This window comes from Dipodomys ordii, unplaced genomic scaffold (assembly GCF_000151885.1).
Source record: "Dipodomys ordii isolate 6190 unplaced genomic scaffold, Dord_2.0 Scaffold5, whole genome shotgun sequence".
Classification (NCBI taxonomy): Eukaryota; Metazoa; Chordata; class Mammalia; order Rodentia; family Heteromyidae; genus Dipodomys; species Dipodomys ordii.
In genome coordinates, this window is record NW_012267221.1 from 34,104,602 (window position 1) to 34,125,857 (window position 21,256).

At 37.8% G+C, this 21,256-nt stretch overlaps 1 protein-coding gene across 1 annotated transcript in view; it reads left to right on the forward strand.

The window, feature by feature from the left end:
- Fam171b (family with sequence similarity 171, member B) overlaps positions 1-21,256 on the forward strand; it is a 64,909-nt gene that overhangs the window by 36,990 nt on the left and 6,663 nt on the right. The window contains exons 2-6 of the mRNA XM_013028968.1: positions 6,001-6,234; positions 9,717-9,809; positions 12,760-12,918; positions 15,846-16,016; positions 20,876-20,992. Coding sequence (XP_012884422.1) covers positions 6,001-6,234; positions 9,717-9,809; positions 12,760-12,918; positions 15,846-16,016; positions 20,876-20,992 — 774 coding nt within the window. The remainder of the gene's footprint in view (positions 1-6,000; positions 6,235-9,716; positions 9,810-12,759; positions 12,919-15,845; positions 16,017-20,875; positions 20,993-21,256) is intronic.

The window sequence follows — 21,256 nt, forward strand, 5'->3', positions numbered from 1 at the left end:
TCATCATAGAGGTCCTTCACTTCTTTAGTTAAGTTAATTCCTAGGTATTTTATTTTTTGTGGGGCTATTACAAATGGAGTTGCTTTCCTAATTTCAGCCATACTTTTCTCATGTTGGCATACAGAAACGCCATTGATTTTTGAGGGTTAATTTTATATCTTGCTACTTTGCCAAAGTTTTGAATCAGCTTGAGTAATTTGAGAGTGGAGTCTGTGGGATTCTTTAAATACAAGATTGTCGGGCAATTTTTGTACCAGAGAAATCTGCAAATGAGGTAGTTTCTCCATATGTGTGGTTGTAATCCACATAGGTTGTTACAAAATTCTAACAATGTAATAAGATCATATCTGACGCTTATAAAGTGAACTGTAATTTTATCAGCTAGTATCACATTAAGATGTAGATGATACTTGATATAGATAACAGTATATTAGAAAAATCCCTTTGAGACTGAGTACCCTACTAGTATTCAGTGGTGAACCCATAATATAGTGTTGGATCGCAAACATTTTGAAGATAATTGTTTTCTTCCTTAGAATTTCAGTGATTCTCAGACTTAATAATGCTTCTTCAAACCATGTGAAAAAATCGTAATCAGCAACCTCAGGACCTAGCTCATTGATATGTATTTTATTTTTACATGTTTCTTTGAATGTTTAAATTATATGTTTTCTAAGGAAACACTTGAAATCATTTGATAGTGAACCATTTTTAAACCAATGGTGACATTGAAAAGAAGATTATGTAGGCAGGACATAATGATTATAATTAAGTGACAGAGAAAATAATATGTTCATAGAAAGTTGAAAAATACAACGGAGAAGAGAAGGTAGATGATGGAGACAATTGCACCTCTGGTTGGAAATTCACATAATTAATCATGGGATCTGCCTTGTGTAAATGCCAAAGTATTTGTGTTGGAGGACAGAACTCCAAAGGAGTTGTAGCTAAATTACTCTGGTTACCAAGTGCTTCTTTTCTTGCCTGTGCTCTTGGCCTGAACAGACTGTTAAGAGTCAGAATATCCTGTTTACACATGCAGCAGGAAGTTCTTTATAACTTAAAGAATTATTTTGTGCTAGTACATGAGCTTTTTCTTTCAAGGCTTGTACTCTACCACTTAAGCCATACCTCCATTTCCAGCTTTTTGATGCTTAATTGGAGATAAGAGTCTCATGAACTTTTCTGCCTGGGCTGGCTTTGAACCACAGACCTCAGATCTCAACTTCTTGAGTTGCAAGGATTACAGAAGTGAACCACTGATGCTTGGTTTGTTTATAACTTTCTCATGTGAAGAAAAGGAATCATTCTTGTCTATTTAAATATTTTGTTTAAGCTTTCAGGCTGGATAAAAAAATAACTTTTTAAATGTTGCTTTGCTCTGGTCTGTGCCAAGGTGAGAGACCCATCATATAGGTATAGGCAAAAACTCAGCCTTTTAGCTTTGATGGAAAGAAAATACACTAGTAAATATGATAACATTCTCTCCACTTTCAAGAAGAATGTGGATTTGAAGAAACTCACTGTATGTTTAATTTTAGCTTCTAGACTTATTAGGATGAAATTGGAAAACATACAGTTATAGCACTAGCCTTGGTGTATTACAGAAAGCATATGTGTGTGTGTTTATAAATGTATATATATATATATATATATATATATATAATTTGTGTTTTATGTCATTTTCCATCAAGTAGGACTGGGAAAGAAATAATTGCAAGACCAAAGTAGGCTGGTGTTTTCCCAAGTAAAATAGAGAGAGCCCTTCTGGGTGGGCAGTCACTGTACAGAGTCCCAAGTAAATGAAGGCATACCTTAGCAGAGAGGAAGACTCATTTTGATGGTTGAGACACCCCTGCAGATATTTTGCTCATTGAATGTGTAACATGGTTATTGAATGTGAAAAACATAAAACCATCTATTCTGAATTAGGAGACATTTGAAAACATTTTCTGTATCAAACTTTAGATTGTCAGAAAGTTAGAGTATGTCTTCTTTTAGCAGCTATTCTTGTCAAGGATGAGACAGATGAAACTTTCAGTTGTTTCGTGAATTATACTGAAGCACTTAATCACACATTGGGATGTCTGCAAATCTAAAGCCTGTGAGAATTTCTGAAATTGATGTTTGAAGCAAATGAATTAAAAAAAGTATCCCCATTAAGACTCATTGTTTTCCTTTTGATTATTATATACAGATTTCATTTAACAGTTTATGAATACACTATATCTTGATCAATGTCACCCCTTTCAACATTCTTACCCATCCCTCCCTTATCTGCCCCTTCCCTCATTATTGTTAATTTTGTAGGATATACAATGGATTTTAATTGCTTTCTCCCCTTCCTCTCCTCTTCTTTTGTCTATCTTTTCCCCTTGACCCCTACTCCACCCCTTTTGAGTACCTTCTTGGTGTTGTATTTTGCCAAACTTTGCTTTTGCCCTTCTAAAGAATTACATTATTTGAGATCTCATGTATGTATGTGTATTAACTGAAATAAGACATGTTTCTTAATACACTTCAAAAATATTTTATTATCTTTAAGTAAGTGTTCAAAGGAGTTGCCATTCAATGTAGTTTATCAATACCATACATCTTGATCAATGTCATCTCTTTCAATTCTCCCCACCCCTTCCAATCCACCCCTTCTCTCATTTTTCTTAATTTTTAAGATTTGTATTATTTTTTGCCATTTAACAAAGCAGTTTATGTATACAACAAATCTTTTTTTGAAGGCATTTCTAAAGTAATTTATTTATGCTAGTTACTATTATACATTAAATGTTCTCTATTTCTGATTTCCAGAGTTTAATGTTTTAAAATATAATTTCACTGTTATCATTTCATAAGTCAGGTAATGAGAACATTTCATTTTTTGAGACAATGTCATGCCTTTTGTCACCTTCCCATTTTCTCCTTTTCTTCCCTGCCCACAGGTTACATAGGTTATTTTCCACACAGTAATAAATCTTAATTTGTTGTCCCTTCAACATTTTAGCCCCTCCCTCTGATACACTCCTTTCTTTCTTTTTTTTTTTTTTGGTCCCTCAGCTCTTCAGCTCAAGGCGAGCGCTCTACCACTTGAGCTACAGCGCCACTTCCAGTTTTCTGGTGGTTTTATTGGAGATAGGAGTCTTAGGGTCTCTCCTGCCTGGGCTGGCTTTGAACCACGATCCTCAGATCTCAGCCTCCTGAGTAGCTAGGATTGCAGGCGTGAGCCACCAGCGCCCGGCTCCTTCCTTTATTTCTTACTTTGTGGTATATACAATGAATTGTTGACTGCGTTTTCCCCCCTTTCCTTCTTCATTCATCTGCCTCTCACCCCTTGGCCCCACTCCCTCTCTTGCAAGTACCTCTTTGCTGCAGCTTATTTTGTTCAGCTTTGGTTTAGTCTTTGTAAAGAATTATTTTTTATTTGAGCTCTCCATACAGTGTATTGTACTTCAGTCAATTTATTTGTAATTGCTTGCTTACCACCCAATGTGTTTAAGTATAGATTTATCAGCACATTTAACTACCAAACATGAGGAAAACCATGCAATTGAGGCAACTATTTTAGGGGCATTAGATTGAATGAATCTATTAGCAAAATTTTAGTAAATTTTAATATTAAATTCCTTTGAGTCATATGCAATCTCCCTCTCCTATGGATTATCACATTTCTTTGTATTTAATACTCTTTGTCCTTTTGTGCTGTACAGGGGATTGAACAAGGCACAAGCAAAGCAAACAGCCAGCCACTGGAGCCATACAACTTCCTTTATTTTCTTTTAAGAATGTAGCCTGGGTGCCAGTGGTTCACACCTGTAATCCTAGCTACTTAGGAGGCTGAGATCTGAGGACTGTGGTCAGTGTCAGTCCAGGCAGGACTGTTATCTGCCACTAGCCACCAGAAAACTGGAAGTGGCGCTGTGGCTCAAGTGGTAGAGCATTAGCCTTGAGTGAAAGAGCTCAGGGACAGGGCCCAGGCCCTGAGTTTAAGCCCCACAACTGACAAAACAAACAAAAAAAGAATATAGACTAGCCTATTGAAAAAATTCCCCCCACCCCACACTTACAGTTGTTCTCTGTATCATTGAATGCACTTGCTTAAGATAATAGTGAAAGAACTGAAGCTGGATATATTCAAGCCACTTCACAAGAAGAGTTATAACAGACCTCCCAGATCAGTCAGGGAGGATGCACAAACTAGTCTCTGGGTGGAGTACCGTGCTCATGTCACAATGGGAGGAGAGGGTCTAGTGCAGAGCTCATGTCACCGTGGGAGGAGATGGGTTAGAACAGTGCTGAGAGAGAGACTAGAGCAGTGTCGGAGTCACAGTGAGAGCAGAAAGACTAGGACAGCGCTTGGTAGAGAGGTCACACTTGGTAGAGAGGGACTGGTACAGTGCTGAGGTCACAGTGGGAAGAGAGGATCCTGGGCAGCTCTGCTGGCAAAGTGGGTAGAAAGGACTAGGGCAGCACTGATATCACATGGGAGAAGAGGGGGCAGGGCAGTGCTGGTATCACAGTGGCTAGAGAGGGACTGGTATAGGGCTGGTGTCACAATGAGTAGGAGCTCATAGTCTTTCTTCTGTAGTTTAATTCCAACAACTATTTTCTCTGTGTATATCTTTGCATAAGTTCTTGAGTGTTGAGCCCCCTGATTGACTCTGATTGACTACCACATGTATTTTATATACATTTTATTGGTTTGAGGACAAGGGGTTGTATTGGTGGGAGTAATTCTTTGAACAGCAGGTACTATAGTCCTTTGTAATCATGGTTTTTATGTAATACGGACCCATTAACTACATTTACCTTAGGGGCCCTTCATGTCATGCATATTACAGCCTTCTGGGCTTTGTTTGCCAAAGAGTTTGAGGCCATGATTGGCCTGCATGTGTGCATGTGTGTTTGTGTGTGGGGGGGCCATGGCCAGGGGATACTTTTCTTTTTAACTGATGTCATGTAAGAATAAACTTCTCAACCACATTCACAGTAAGGCATTCTAGTTAATTTTAGTTGCATATTAAAGCTCATTTTTGAACTCTTGAAAGGATCAGTTTTGTGTGTATGTGTGTGTGTTAATTTTACCTTTGCTGGTACCAAAAGTTTATTAATTGATTTTATTTGTATTTAAAATGTCTTCATTATGATGCAAAAAATTTTAAGATTCAGTTTAACAAATTTAGAACAGACAAAGGCTTCTCAGCCTCTTGAGTAGCTAGGATTACAGGTGTGAGCTACTGGCGCCCAACTCTTAGCTTGCTCTTGACTTAGGCCACATCTCACTTACAGGGGAGAAGACATCTTTGCAAAGATGTTACTGTGCTTGATTGCATAAGTTCTTGATAGTATAAATTCTTTTATTTCACCTGATGTAATTATTGGTAAATTTACCGAATCCATTGCCAAGTTTGTGCTTGAGGAGTAAGACCAAAGAGTTAAGCAAAAATCAGCCTTAACTTTTTTTTCCTCCAACGTATGTTTTCTCATATAGTTGATGTGTAAGGCTTTCTAATATTATAGAGAAAAACATGTTTGATTATTTTGTATACTTGGAACTGCTTTCCAGACAATAGAAGAAAATAAATGTACTAGCTATGCATTCACAGGTTTATTTAGATGACTATTTTAAAGTCTTAGACTATGTTTGAAATTAGTATTAAATCTGGATAACTTGATAGCACTAGAATAAACAAGACAGAGTGGAAATATGTTTTCTTGAAGAGGAAAACTCCCTTTTGTTTTTCACTAGTCTACTTTCTTCTCTTAAATTGGTAGGAAAAAATTAACAGTAAAGTGATTATTATATAATAAATAAGTGTATGTAGTTTTAGGAAGGATAATGAATTTATGAGAACATTCTTAGCTTTTTTTCATCCATCCATAGCTATATATATTTTTTCTAAATTTACAAACAGTGTGCCCTGTTACTCACATGTGTTTAATGACTCTTCAAGGATAGTGGTGTACTTTCAAGTGATATATTCCAATTCCTAACTTTTTCTCTTTCAGTGTCTGTGTTTATGCTGAAAGTCCAGGTGAATGACATCATCAGCCGTCAGTACCTGAGTCAAGCAGTTGTCGAAGTATTTGTAAACTACACGAAGACCAACTCCACAGTAACTAAAAACAATGGAGCAGTGTTGATAAAAGTGCCCTATAAATTAGGCCTCAGCTTAACCATTATTGCTTATAAAGATGGCTATGTGTTGACACCTCTGCCTTGGAAGACCGGAAGAATGCCAAGTAAGCAATTAAACAGTGTTTTGGCTTACTAAGGGTAAATGATCCCCCTTGTTTTGGGGATAACTATTTCTATAAGAGAGCACTGAGACTGGGAATATTAATTAGCTTGTAAAGGAAGTCCTTATGATGAGGTTAGAAGGGAGATCCAGTTTGAAGAGCACAGTTAGTCCATTTGGCTACTATAAAGAAAAACCACCTAAAACTGGGTGGTTTATAAACATTAATTCATTTCTTACAGTTCTGGAAGTTAGAGTGTCCAAAATCATGTTTCTAGTAGAAGATTCGGTGTCTGATGAAGGCTTGCTTTGTGCTTTGTAGCTGGTACCTTCCTACTGTGTCCTTACTGGTATAATTGGCAAATGAGTTCCTTGGAATTGAGTTTGTTTTCAATTTTCCCTCCTGTCCCTTGCCCTTCCCTTTTTATTTTTTGAAAAATGTTACAGGGTTGTCTTAAGTAGACCAGCATGCCCTCAAAATCGCAATCTTCCTGCTTTAGCTTCAAATGATGAGATTGCAGGTAGGATTCAAGGTGCCATGTTTAACCGATTTGTTTATTTTGGGGGACAAACCATATTCATGAAGGCGCTGTTCTCTTGATCTAATTGCTATTTAGGAGGCCCCACATAATGCTATTATGGAGGCTAGAAGTCCAACCTATAAATTTAGGGAGACATAAACCTTTAAGCTATAGGAATTATGAAGGCCTTTTCCTTCTGCAGAGGATTGAAGGGATCCTGAGCATGAACTTCTCTGCACATAGCGCTGGGAGTTGGACCCTGGTGTGTCCAAAGGGTTACTGAGAAATTAGGCTTGGATAGATAGATGTAAAAGGCAAATACAGGGCACTGGTGGCTCATGCCTGTAATTCCAGCTATTCAGGAGATGAGACCTGAGGATTGGTGTTCAAAGCCAGCCTGGGAAAGAAAGTCTGAGACTCTTACCTCCAATTATCCACCAGAAAACCTGAAGTAGCAATGTGGCCAAGTGGTAGAGCATTAGCCTTGAGCAAAAAGAGTTAGTGACAGCACCCAGGCACTCAGTTCAAGCCCCACCACAAACACCCCACCCCCCAAAAAGGAAGCAATCGTTTGGATTTATATTCAAAATCAGGTAGTTTCCGTTGATTCTTAGCACAGGGGGACTAAGTTGTTTAGAAACTAGTTTTTTTTTAAATGTGTATTGCTGTGCTGCTGGTCATCAGAGGGCTAAATTGGATCTGGAGAGCTTGGCCAGGGAGTTGATTAGGATTCTGTGTACAATAACAACACCTGAAGTAAGACAGAAAATGGAAGTACAGGTGAATACAAAGGATGTAGTGAAGGCAGCATTGGTAGTATGTAGAGGGACTGATTGGACTTTGGTAAGGATGTGCTGTGCAAAATATCAAAGTATTGGTTGAAGGTTGATATATTAGGTAACCAGTTTTCTTTTTTCTTATGAGGATTCTTATTTGGTGAAACAAATATTTGGCTTCATATTGGAACATTTGAATTATTGAGCCATTATTTAAATTTTGATAAGAAATAAGATGGAAAGTGAATAAAATCAGAATAGGGATGTACTTGACATAAATTGATGGTTTAAATGCTTTACTTTTAAAAAAAGACAAATTATGCAAAACCATTCACTCAAAGAAAAAGAAGAAGAAACCAATGGAAAAAATGACAAAAGGAAGGAGTGCGTTGTTGCACATTCATAAATACAGGTCCCAGTACTGGCGAAAAACAAGTTATAAGAAAAAATGTCAGGGGCTGGGAAGGTGGCTCAGTGGTAGAGCGCTTGCCTTGCATGCCAGAGGCCCTGGGTTCGATTCCTCAGTACCACATAAGCAGAAAGAAAAAAGCCGGAAGTGGCGCCATGGCTCAAGTGGTAGAGTGCTAACCTTGAGCTGAAGAGCTGAGGGACAGCGCCCAGGCCCAGAGTTCAGGCCCCACTACCGGACCCCCCCCCCCGCCAAAAAAGAAAAAATGTCAGTAAAGAATTATACAAGATATTATTAATGGTTGTCTTGGTGGTGGTTTGCAATGGTTATGATGTTTTTTAAAACCTGTTTTGTGTATCTCAACATTTTCATAGTGGATTTAACAGCCATTTTGTAGGAAGAAAAAAAATAAGTGAAAAGAAAGCTGAATATAAGTTTTAGTGAGGTTCATAGAGATTCTCTTCAGGCTTTGAAGCCTTAAAAGTTGTCAGGATGGTTCCTTTTTAGCTACCTGTGACTTAGAAAATATTGAATATATCACCTTGAAGTCCAAGCTGTGACTCTACCACCTCCTCTCCAATTAAAATAAATCCATGAGTCTAAATGTTATTGGATTCTGAAATCCAAGTTTTATTTGGTAACTCATTTTTTTCTACAGAAATAAAGAATAAAGGTGTATTTCATTTTACTATCACCCATCATCAGATACACAGTATTTTTTCCTTAAAACTCATTTTAATACTAAATACTAAATGTACTTCTGTGCAAGTTTTTATCCTCTAAGAGATTTGTGAATACTGTGCTATTGCTATTCATTTACTAAACCCTTACATATATACAGAGGAGGAATACCACATGGAAACATGCTTTTGGTGACTTGTTTTTGATAGGGTTGTTCATTTCATTTGTTCTTGGTTATAATGGTCTTTTGTTACAACTCTAGGCCGTGGTCTTGAAATAATTTAGTCTTATTTCAGGAGATCTGTACTTCCTTGTCTCACACGTTTTTCCAGGCACCTACTCTCCTTGGCAGGCTTAGTCCATCCTATATTACTACTCAACATGACTGGATAACAGTTTTAGTTTCTGCCTCTGCCAACTGCAAGTCCATTTGGCAAATTGTACACTGTGGAAGAGTCTTGTGCTCTGTGTGGGAAGTTAAAAATGAAGAGTGGATGTAGTCTTCCCCGAGAATCTTTGAGTCAATGAAGAAAAGAAAAAAAATTCATTCCAGACACTGGTGGCTGTCATCCTCAGGAGACTGAGAGCTGAGGATTGCAGTTCAGAGCCAGCCCAGCCAGGAATGTCTGTGAAACTCTTATCTCCAGTTAACCACAATAAAGCAGGAAGTTAAGCTGTGGCTCTTGAGGTAGAACACCATCCTTAAACAATAATGCTAAGGGACAGTGCTCAGATCCCAAGTTCAAGCTTCAGTAGCAGCCCAAAACAAGTCTTAAGAACTAAATAGGAAATAACTATATAGAAAAAAATAACAAGTTATTCAGGCAGCTAACAGCAGGATTATTTATATGTAGGCCCATTATAACCCATCATTCATTACATTGGTGTATCAACTACTATTTAAAATGGAAAAGATCAGTAAAATTGTAACTTTTATTGTGTTTTTCCCCCATCATATTTTATATTTATTCTTTCTTTGTTTTACATTGCTTTTATCATTTTGTTCCTCTACCCCATTACTTAGAACTTCTGTAGCAGAACTGTATTTGCCCCAGTGTTGTCCCCACATTAACTATTTTAATTGTGTTACATTTCACAGTTTATTCATCAGTTACACTTTCCCTGTTCCCACAAAGCCAAGCAAATATATGGCTATTTGAAGACACTGTTCTTATTACTGGAAAATTAGCTGGTAAGTGCATTTCTTCTTTTTAATTAGGAAATATAGGGGTTATTATGGAGATGAATCAATCTCATTTATAACTTGGGAAAAATCAGAATTGATCAGTGATGATTAGTATTGACTGTAAGCTGATCTAACCTGGTCCTTATCCTGCTATAAGACTATGTGTTTTTTTGTGTACTGGAAATAGTTTTTATTTTTACTAGGTCACTTATCCTCTGCCATGGAAACATTTGACTTTAGATGACGGGAATTACACGAATTACTTCTGTCTGTCCTTCTGTCTAATCACATCTCTCACAAGGAACATTCGTAGGTGGTGAAAAGGGACAGAACTCATGTCACTCTGACCTATGGAATGCTATAGTTGTGAGCCATTCTTCCTGGGTTAGTCTTGCTGCTGGTAGGAGAAGCCTAACCCTGGGTAGCTATGTGGTTGTTGGGAAGCCATGATTTGCCTTGTTTGTACACCCCAAGGGAAAGAGTGCACAAAGCCTTATTTTGAGGACTGATTCCATTTCCTCCTCACCAGCCACCAAGGTGACAAAGGAATGAACAAACATTCTTTTATCTCCCCAGGCCTCTTAATGGTGCTTAGAAGAAACCTCTGGCAATCTCACTTGTTTACCATCTAACCAATAATAGCTTTACAACTGACAAACAATTGTTTCTGAAGAAGTGCTCTTCACTTTGAAGCCATTTTGTTTCTAACCTATTAAGAGTACTTTACTCTTGCAAATACGTTTTTCCAACTGTTTGGGAAAAAGTTGAAGTAGCACTTGATTAATTTTGGAGTAATCTATTGAGTGGGGCTGTAGATACTCTTGAGATGTCTGGACTTTTGGCAGAATTTTGAACCACTGATTTAGCTGGTGAATGGAGGATGCACAGCTGTGTGTGAAGGGATGCATAGTAAATAAGAACCACAGGCCCACACAGGGGCATATTTCCGGCTGCTAAGACTTTATGAATTCTGCCTCTCCATAGTTCTATATTAGTATTTTCTTTATTTGATTCTGTCTTATTTTGACATAGTCTTAACACTTCATTGGCTTCTTCAAACCCTGTTAGAAATCACAATTTCTGCTGGCATGAAGTGGATTAATGTGTGTGAGTGTGTCTATGCCACACCTTTGCCACCAATGCCAAGCAGTGAGGTGTGTTTATTAGTCTGGACAGTACTGGTTGCAGGTTGGCAGGTGCCCAGGAAAACATCCTGAGACCTCTGAGTTCCTCAGTCACTTCCTTTGTTGCCATATCTCGCAAGAGGCCACCTATTCGTAGCAGCAAGTAAGAAAGGATGGATGCTTGCAGTAATGATACATATACTTTTTCGCTTTTTAACTTTCACAAAGTATTTGATCAGAAAGGTGCTCATTTTGTACAATAGAAGTGTGAGCAATGTATTAATATGTTTATAGTAAAAAGAAGAGGAAAAATCATGACTCTAGGAATGTACAAAATCTTCAGAAGCACAACTATATGTTTTGCAAAGAGCACATGTTTTCACTTGTAGGAAAGTTTTGTATCTTTTATTTGTTTTTCTTTCCTTCATTTATTTTTTTCAGTTCTAGGGTTTGAACTCAGGGCCTGGACACTATCCCTGAGCAATTTTGGCTCAAAGCTAGTGCTCTACCAGTTTGAGCCACAGCTCTACTTCCTGTTTTTGAGTGGTTAGTTGGAGATAAGAGTCTCACATTACTTTTCTGCCCTGACTGGCTTTGAAATGTGATCCTCAGATCTCAGTCTCTGGAGTAGCTAGGATTATAGGCATGAGCCACCAGCACCCCGCTGATTTATTTTCTTTTTAAATATGCTGTTATTTACAATCATTAAGCTGACATTCCCATTTTAAACTAGACTATATTTGACCCCTTTTTGTTGTTGTTGTTTTGTTGTAGTTATTAATGGGGCTTGAACTCAGGGCCAGGGAACCGTAACTGAGCTCTTTTACTGAAGGCTAACACTCTACCACTTTGAGTCATAGCTTCACTTTCAGTTTTTTGGTGGTTAGTTGGAGGTAAGAGTCTCATGGACTTTCCTGCCTGGGTTGGCTTTGAATCACAATCTTCAGATTTCAGCCTTATGAATAGCTAGGATTACAAATGTGATCCACCAGTGCCTGGATGCTTTTGATTTTTAAATTTTCTTTCTTTGTTTTGCCAGTATCACACGCTTTCTCAGCTTACTTACTTAGCTGGCACTTTACCTCTTGAAGTATTCCTTCATGTTCCCAGCTTTTCATTGGCTGTGTATGATGGGTATTGTAAACTGTTTTGGCTGGGGTACCCTTGAACTGTCATCCTTCTTATCTTTACCTGCCTAGTAGCTAAGATTACAAGAACACAAGCCACTGTGCCCGCTTCATGCTTTGAGCATTTCCTCCATTTTCTAACAAGCTCTCATTTTTAGTCACAGATGGTTATTGAAACTCTTAGCTGTATACTTGCTTAGATAAAATCCATTGGAGTAAACAAGAAAGTGCCTGCTAAGTCCAAAGAAAACTCACAGTACATCTTATTAACTGGGACAAGGCCCATTATTGAACAAATCACTTTGACTAAGAGAATAGTAAGATGCTTGGATGGATTTCAGCCTATTTTGGCCAATGCTGTCAACTCCACTGCTGTTACAGAAATGAAATTCCAAGTGGGGCTAAAAATGGTCAGTGTGTGGTCCCTTAGAGTGAAATCCAAGGAAGGATGAAGATATTCTGGGCAACAAATTCAGGCAGACCTTTCTGCAAAGATGCATTGTTCAGTCTAAAATGAGGAAAGTTTCTTATTCATTTCTGAATTTAAAGTCATAATCATGTGAGAAGATTTAGAAATGTTAGAAACACATTAGACAACTTTTAGAAATAACTGTAACTACTTTAAAGTAAAATGTCCTGACCAATGATGTAATGCTTCACATGCCTTTGTTTCAGCTATTCATTAATGAGATTTCCTTTTTCCAGATGCCAAATCTCAACCGAGTGTTCAGTTTTCAAAAGCCTTAATTAAACTTCCTGACAACCATCACATTAGCAACGTTACTGGCTATCTCACAGTCCTACAACAGTTTTTAAAAGTGGACAATTTTCTGTATACGACTGGAATTACTCTCAACAAACCAGGTGTGTTGTAGTTATTATATAGTGTAATATTTTTTTTTACAGAACCCAAACAAATTTAATCTGAATTGTTTACAGATACTGCTGATTTTCTTTACATAAAAAATACTTTTTATGGAATACTTTCTTTAAATAAAAAAACACTCTGTGCAGGGTTTGTTTAGTAGTGGTGTTTACACATACTGTCTCAGTGCTTTTCCTGGATTTCTCTGACTAGAGAGAAAATTTAGATGTTATAAATTCATTCTTTCAATTCATTCAGCACATTCTTTTCCCACAAATTTGATTAAGACTTGAAAAGCAGGGCTCCACATATTGTAGAGAACAGAACGGGGAATAATTCCTGATCTTTGGGAGTCATTATTATCCCCTCCTTCCTAAGGGTGTTCTGATGTGTAATAATGATTATAAGAAACATCAGTACATAAATCTTTCCTCAGATATAATTTGTTTAGATATTTAGTTACTTATTAGAAATTTAATTTACACGTAAGTTTTGGAGACTACATGCCACTTTTAAAGCACAAATTGGAATACTTTTAAGCGGTTGTTTTTTATGGAATTGCCATTTTTACCCATTAAACATTGTATTTGGAACAAGAGTGCTTTCTACATGTGGAGCACATGTGGGTCTATTGGTTCTAGAACTGCTGGGAAGATAAAAGGCCAGATGTTGCACCTGCATTGATGGTGAAGTGCAGTGCAGCCTTTGGCTATGATATAATGGATGTGCTTTCTTGATGATATTTTTTTCAAAAATACTGAGTTGGGTACCAGTGTTCTTAAGTGAGATGATGGAGATAATGAAGTAACTCGCACACACACTGATTGGTTAAAGCTGTCTTGTTTAACTTGTATCTATGACCTACTTTGAAGTTACGTTTAAAAAACAATTCCTATGTGGAGACTTTTGAGGAACCTCCATACTACTTTCCAAAGTGGTTGAACAAGTTTACACTCCCACCAACAATGCAGTAGGGCTCCCTTCTGGCCACATCCCCTCCAGCATCTGTTGTTATTAGAGTTCTTGATTATAGCCATTCTAACTAGGGTGAGGTGGAATCTCAATGTTGTTTTGATTTGCATTTCTTTTATGGCTAGAGAAGTTGAGCATTTCTTCATGTGTCTATTAGCCATCCTTCTTTCCCCTTCAGAGAAGTTTCTCTTTAAGTCTTTAGCCCACTTATTTATTGGGCAGTTGTTTCTTTGAGGATTTGTTGTTGGGGGATTTAATTTTTTGAGTTCCAAGTATATTTTAGATATGAGACCCTTGTCCATTGTATGGTTAGTGAAGATCTTCTCCCAATCCATGGGCTTTCTATTGATGTTGCTAGCTATGTCCTTTGCCATGCAGAAGCTCTGCAATTTCATGCAATCTCATTTGTCCAACCTTTCTTTGATTTGTTGTGTTTCTGGGTCTCTATTAAGAAAATTTGGGCCTGTGCCAAGGAGACCTAGGGTTTCTCCTATTCCATCCTGTAATGTTTTCAGAGTGTCTGCTTTGACTCCGAGGTCTTTGATCCATTATATATAAGGAACTAGCTTTAGTTTTCTACAAGTAGTTAACCAATTTTGCCAGCACCATTTACTGAAGAGGCTGTCTTTCTTCCATTCTATTTTTTTAGCTCCCTTATCGAAGATTAGATGGCTATAGGTCTGTAGGTTCATTTCTGGGGTTTCAATTCTATTCCATTGGTCCGGAGGTCTGTTCTTGTGCCATTACCAAGCTGTTTTGATTACTGTGGCTTTATAGTAGAGTTTGAAATTTGGTATTGATATTTCTCCAGCACTATTCTTTCTGTTAAGGATCATTTTTGCTATTCAGGGTCTTTTATTGTTCCATATGAAATTTTGGATTGCCTCTTCTTTTTCCTTGAAGAATGAGGTTGGAATATTGATAGGTATAGCCTTAAATTTGTAGATAGCCTTGGGAAGTATTGCCATTTTCACGATGTTTATCCTTCCAATCCAGGAGCATAAGAGGTTTAGAGCTCCCCTATGACCCAGCAATCCCACTTTGGGCATTTACCCAAATGATCACAAACAAGACCATACTAAAGCTACCAGCACAACTATGCTTATTACAGTATTATTTACCATAGCTAAGATATGGAACCAACCCAGATACCCCTCAGTAGATGACTGGATCAAGAAAATGTAGTATATATACACAATGGAATTCTATGCCTCCATCAGAACGAATGACATTGCCCCAGTTGTTAGGAAATGAAAAGCCTTGGAAAAAATTATATTAAGTGAAGTAATCCAAGCCCAAAGAAACATACATCCCATGGTTTCCCTTATTTGCAATAACTGGTATATGTCTGAAACAAGCAGAAATGGTTAGATAAGTTGATGTTAGGCAAAATGAACCCCAAGATAAGGACTCAAATGTTTTTTTCTTTCTTGCTATTATTTCTAACATATTTATAAGATGATTTTTGTTGTTTTTTATGTCCCTCCCCCACGGTATAACCCCTGTTTTCATTGTATTTGATGTTGGTATAATTTGTGGAGGGGAAAGGAAAAAACAATTGTTTAAATAGGGATACAGGTGGACCCATTGCAACAATGAGATGTACAAGACGTTAGGTCGAAAAATGATCTTTACAACTTTGGCCCAGGGGAGTGGTGGGGTGGGGGGGGAGATGGTAAGAGATGGGAAGGGGAAACAAAGGAGGAGGCAACAATGCTTGTAAAGAAATGTACTCATTACCTTGCTCATGTAATTGTAACCCCTCTGTACAGTATTTTCACAATTTAAAAAAAGTGTGAAAGAAAAAAAAAACAATTCCTAGATATGGCTCTCTCAGCTATTTGAAATGAGAATGGATAATACTGTGGAAATAGAAGAACTAGATATTTTAGACTCATAATTTCTTACCTAAAATACAATCTCCATTTATACACGATTGTGTCCCCATTTTTAGGTTTTGAAAGCATTGAATTGACTCCTCTTGCTGCAATATGTGTGAAAATATATTCTGGAGGGAAGGAGTTAAAGGTGGATGGCTCCATTCAAGTCTCACTCCCTCTCCTACATGCGGATGACGTCCACAGGGGTGACCGCATACCTGCTTGGACATTCGATATGAACACAGGTATGTTCGTGAGATAAAAATAACATGAGTGTTTTCTTTGGAATGTTTGAGTGCTTTGTCAGTAACCTTACAAATATGATGCCCTTTGTTAGTGACCGAACTTAGCTTTATGTAAATTAGCATTACAGGGGGGGAAATGATGGCAATGTATGTTCTAGAAACACCAGAGTGCTTCACTCCTTCCTCCAGTGTTTAGAGGCAGTGATTTGGAAAGATTAAAAAGAATTATTTGCAATAATTAGTATATGTCTCGGATATTCTTAGCAGATGAGCAGAATAGCTCAAAAGCTACGTACATATGACCTTATAAGAGAACTCCAAGACATGGACACAAGAGGTTTCTTTTTGGTTATTGTTTTTAATGTACTATGTGATTTTTTTTGTTTCTTTTCTATGTTCTGCCCCCTATGGTTATCCCCGGTTGTCACTGTATTTGATTTTGATACCCTGGCATTGTATATACGTCTATCTGAATTAGGGAAGGGAAGGGGAACAACAAAATGGTGAGACAACGGTCAAGGGGGGAACCAATGTAACAGCAATATTCACAAGACAATATGTTGGAAATGATCTGTACAACTTGGGGGGGGTTGGGGAGGAGGGAAAGTAGGAGAAAAATGAGGGAAGGGGTAACAAGTTTGACAAAAAATGTACTTAGTATCTTACTTATGTAATTGTAACCCCTGTATACATCATCTTGACAATAAAAAATAAAGAGGAAAAAAATTAACGAAAGCCAGAGACTGATGGTTCAAGCCTATAATCTTAGTTACTCAGGAGGCTGAGATCCAAGGATCCTGATTTGATACCAGTTTGGGGAGAAAAGTCTGTGAGATTCTTTTTTGTTTATTGTGAAAATACCGTACAGAGGGGTTACAATTGGTAATGAGTACATTTCTTATCAAGCATTGTTGCCTCCTCCTTTGTTTCCCCTTCCCAGCCCTTTCCATCGCCTCCCTCCCCTATCCCCTGCCAAAGTTGTAAAGTTTGTTTTTCAACATAACGTCTTGCACATCGCATTGTTGCAATCGGTCCACCTGTATCCCTATTTAAACAATTTGTTTTTTCCCCTTCCCCTCCACAAATTATACTGACATCAAATACAGTGAAAGCAGGGGTTGTACTGTGGGGGGGGACATAAAAAGCAACAAAGAAATAATCTTATAAATATGTTAGAAACAATCACAAGAAAGAAAAACATTTAAATACTTATTTTGGGGTTCACTTTACCTAACATCAACTTATCTGACCTTTTCTGCTTGTCTCAGACATATACTAGTTATTGCAAATAAGGGAAACCCTGGGACCTATATTTCTTTGGGCCTGGCTTCCTTCACTTAATATCACTTTTTCCAAGTCTTTCCATTTATCTTTAATTAACCAGCAAAGAGCCAGAAGTGGAGGTGTGGGCTCAAATGGTAGAGCAGCAGCCTTGAGAGAAAAAGCCAAGTGAGAGTGCAAAGCTTTGAGTTTAAACCCCAGTACTGACATACAAAAGTTTTTATTTATGCTCAGGAGTTTTTAGTAGGTCATATGAGCTTACCTAAAAGCTTGTTGAGAAGTGTCAATTTCATGAAAGTAAATAACAGTGTTTTATTAAAAACAAGAAGAGTTATTCTTTTCCCCAAACAACTTGAGGCACCAATATTTTTTCCTGTGTTCTAGTTTCTCTAAGCAAGTATACCAGCACTTCCCCACTCAGATTCCCTTGTGTGTGTTCTCATGTAAACAAGGTGGGAGTCTAAGTTACCAGAAGAAAAAAAGACATGTGCGTGGAGGGTGTGTGTGTGGGGTTAATGAGTCCATAGCTGAACAGTCCCTGTGTAGAGCTGCCTTGGGCAAGTCTGCTACAGAGCCTTGATGATTTCACATAATCTTTTCCCTCTACGTAAGCATCTTCCTTTATTACTGCATATTTACCTAGGTTGAAGGCTAGAGACAAAAAGAGTCCTTTTTTCTGGTAGCCACAGAAATAGCCCTTGGATTCACTGAAGAATATGAGTCTTAAATGGTTGTTGCCTGTTTTTAAAGAACTTCCAGTAGCAAACTATTTGAATTGATATATATGCAGTTGGTGTCTATTTGAAGGCAGACAGTTGAGTCATTTTCATCATTCCAACTTTCTCTATCTTATTAAACAAACAACTATTTGGACAATTTCTCTGCACATGACAAGATTTCATCCCTTTATGGTTGAATAATAATCGTGTATATTTTCTTTACCCATTCATCCGTCAGTGGACACTCTGGCTAATTCAGTATCTTAGCTATTGTGAATAATGCTGAGATCAATATGGGAATAGAGATATCAACAATAGACAGGAGGAATTAGTTCTAGAGTTCTATAGCATAGTAAGGAAACTGTTGTCTATGGTTTTTGATAAAAATCAAAAGAACTAGACAGGTTAAAAGATTCTCACATTTATTGTGTAAATAAAAGATATTAATCCCTGATTTTATATAAAAGAATACAGATATAGACATTTGCACAAAATGACATACCTTTAAATATAAAGAATTATCACAAATGTTATAAAGGCTGTCAAACTTACATTAGGAAATAGCCCTATTACAAATAGAAGTAGAAGGAAGAGGAGGAGAAGGAGAAGGAGGAGGGAAGAAGAAAGAAGAAGACACGGATGAAGAGGAAGATGAGGAGGAAGAAGAAGAGGAGGAAGTAGAGGAGGGGGAGGAGGCGGAGGAGGAGGGGGAGGGGGAGGGGAAGGTGGAGGAAAGAAAGCAGCAGCAGCAGCAGCAGCAGCATAGTCCCAAACATACGGTCTTTCTTTCCTCAACTTTGGGGAAAAAAAAAAGTTGCTTGGGCTCACAATTTTAGAAGTTTCAATCCACAATTTTGTTGGCCCTTTTGTTTTAGCCTTGTGGTGATACAGCACATCATGATGAGAGCTTTGTGGAGGAGCAAAACACCCACTGCATGGCTAGGAAGCAAAGAGGAAGAAGAACATGGTATTGGGGTCCTGAAATTCCCTTGGAAGGCATGCCTCAAATGACTAAAGACCTTCCTGTAGCCATAGCTTTTAAAGGCCTCACCACTTCCCAGTAATACCATGCTAGGGACCAAGTTTATAACACCTGAGCTTCTGGGTTATATTTCACACACAACATAAAGCACTAACTTGTAAACACAGAAGTAGGAAGGAAGAACATGTGCTCTTAAATGTCTAGGCCCTGTTCCTGGCCTGTTCCTAGGCCCTGTTCTGTGAGCCTTCACAAAGCAAATGGGCTAGTATTACATGTCAAGCTTCTCATCTGTAATAGCATAACAATACCTACCTAGTAGGTTTGCTGAGGAGACTAAGTAAGAGAGGAAAAAAAAAACCCTGAAAAAAAAAAACCAGTACTGGTATAGTGGCTCATACCTGTAATCCTAATTACTCTGGAAGAAGCGATCTGAAGATAATTGTTTGAAGACAATCCAGACAGGAAAGTCCATGAGACACTTATCTCCAGTTAACCACCTAATAGCCAGAAATGGAACTATGGCTCAAGTGGTAGAGCATTAGCCTTGAGTTAAAAAAAAAGCTTCTTAACACATAAAATCATACATGTTAGGAAAAATATAAATGCCAATTGCCCTGATTTTCATATTAGATATTCCATTCAACTATCAAATTATCATACTCTTCTTTACAAATACATGTATCAATTATAAACACAAGTAAAATACTACTTTTGTACTTGAAATAAATAATTTGATACAACAAAAAATACATACACAAAACTTATCAATAGCTTTGTTATAGTGTTTATACGTATAAGCGCTTTAAAAAATAATCTTCTACAGATGGTAAATTTTTATTGGAACAGATAGCATTCTTTTAAGTTTAAAAATTTTAGTCCTGGGCTGGGAAGGTGGCCCAGTGGTAGAGTGCTTGCCTTGCATGCATGAGGCCCTGGTTCGATTCCTCAGCACCACATAAGCAGAAAAAGCCAGAAGTGGTGCTGTGGCTCAAGCGGTAGAGGGACAGTGCTGAGGCCCAGAGTTCAGGCCCCACGACTGACAAAAAAAAATTAGTCCTGAAATACCATACTTATATTATTATAGTGTTTAATAACCCAATAAGGTCACAAGACATATATTGGAAGTATTTGATCACAATCCCAGCACAAAAGACAGATAACCATTTGTTAATGAATCAGTATATGTATATCTATGTGTATGTCTTTATGTATATATTTGGTTTTGGTGGCTCTGGAAATTAAACACAGGACTTGAAGTAGGACTTCACTACTCACATACTTAGAAGCCACATTTTGAGAAGTTGACTCAGGAATCTTTATTAAAAAGCCATTGACTGCAGGTGGACACATGTCCCCTGAAAACTTGCAGCCTTGAATACACTCAACACTGTTAGAAAACTGAGTCATGAGAGTAGTAAAGCAAAGCAAGAGCAGAAAAACAATCCTAACAAACTATATCAACTCCAATGGAGAGCTGAAGTGGGATGCTATAGTGACCTGAGGAGAGTAAGGAGACACAAGGTATGGCACACCCTGGTGTCTGAACTGGTCCGGGCCTAAATAGGGTCATGGTCAGGGAGCAGGGTCACAGAGAGCAGGAGAGTCTCCAGAGTTCAAGGTACAGGACTGATAGGTCCAGTAACCTATTGTCCAAGTCCCTGCCTCTGACTCTAGGAATTCAGTTAAGTCCTCAGCCATGAAGACAAGATGGTGGCAGTTAAACTCAATTCCTTATCCAAGATGGTGCCAGTTAGATCTAGTATCTTTTTTTTTTTTTTACTACTAAGTATTATTCAATGGGTTATCAGCAACTCCTATTAGTGTTAAAGATACATAACTAACATTTTTATTTGTTTATTACTTACCTTCCTTTTAAGGTTCTTGGGTAAATCATGGCTGGGGAGTGGTCAAAGAACATAACAATCACTTAGTTTGGACTTACGATGCACCGCATCTGGGATACTGGATAGCAGCTCCACTTCCAGGATCCAGAGGTACTGTGAAAATGAAACTCAGTAATTAAAAACAATTCAGATACCATTCTAGAATTATCAATTGGTTTCTATTTTATCTTATTTTAAATGTATGCTAAGGCCTTAAAAGTGCAGATGCTCCAGACTTAATATGATGAATCTCACAGAAGATTCATGCTCATTCTTGCTACAAAAGGTATCAAAAGGGGGGAATGTCAAGGACGTTGGCTGACACTAGGCACAGAAACCTGAATTGAGAAAGCATTCCCTGCATGGTCAATTCCA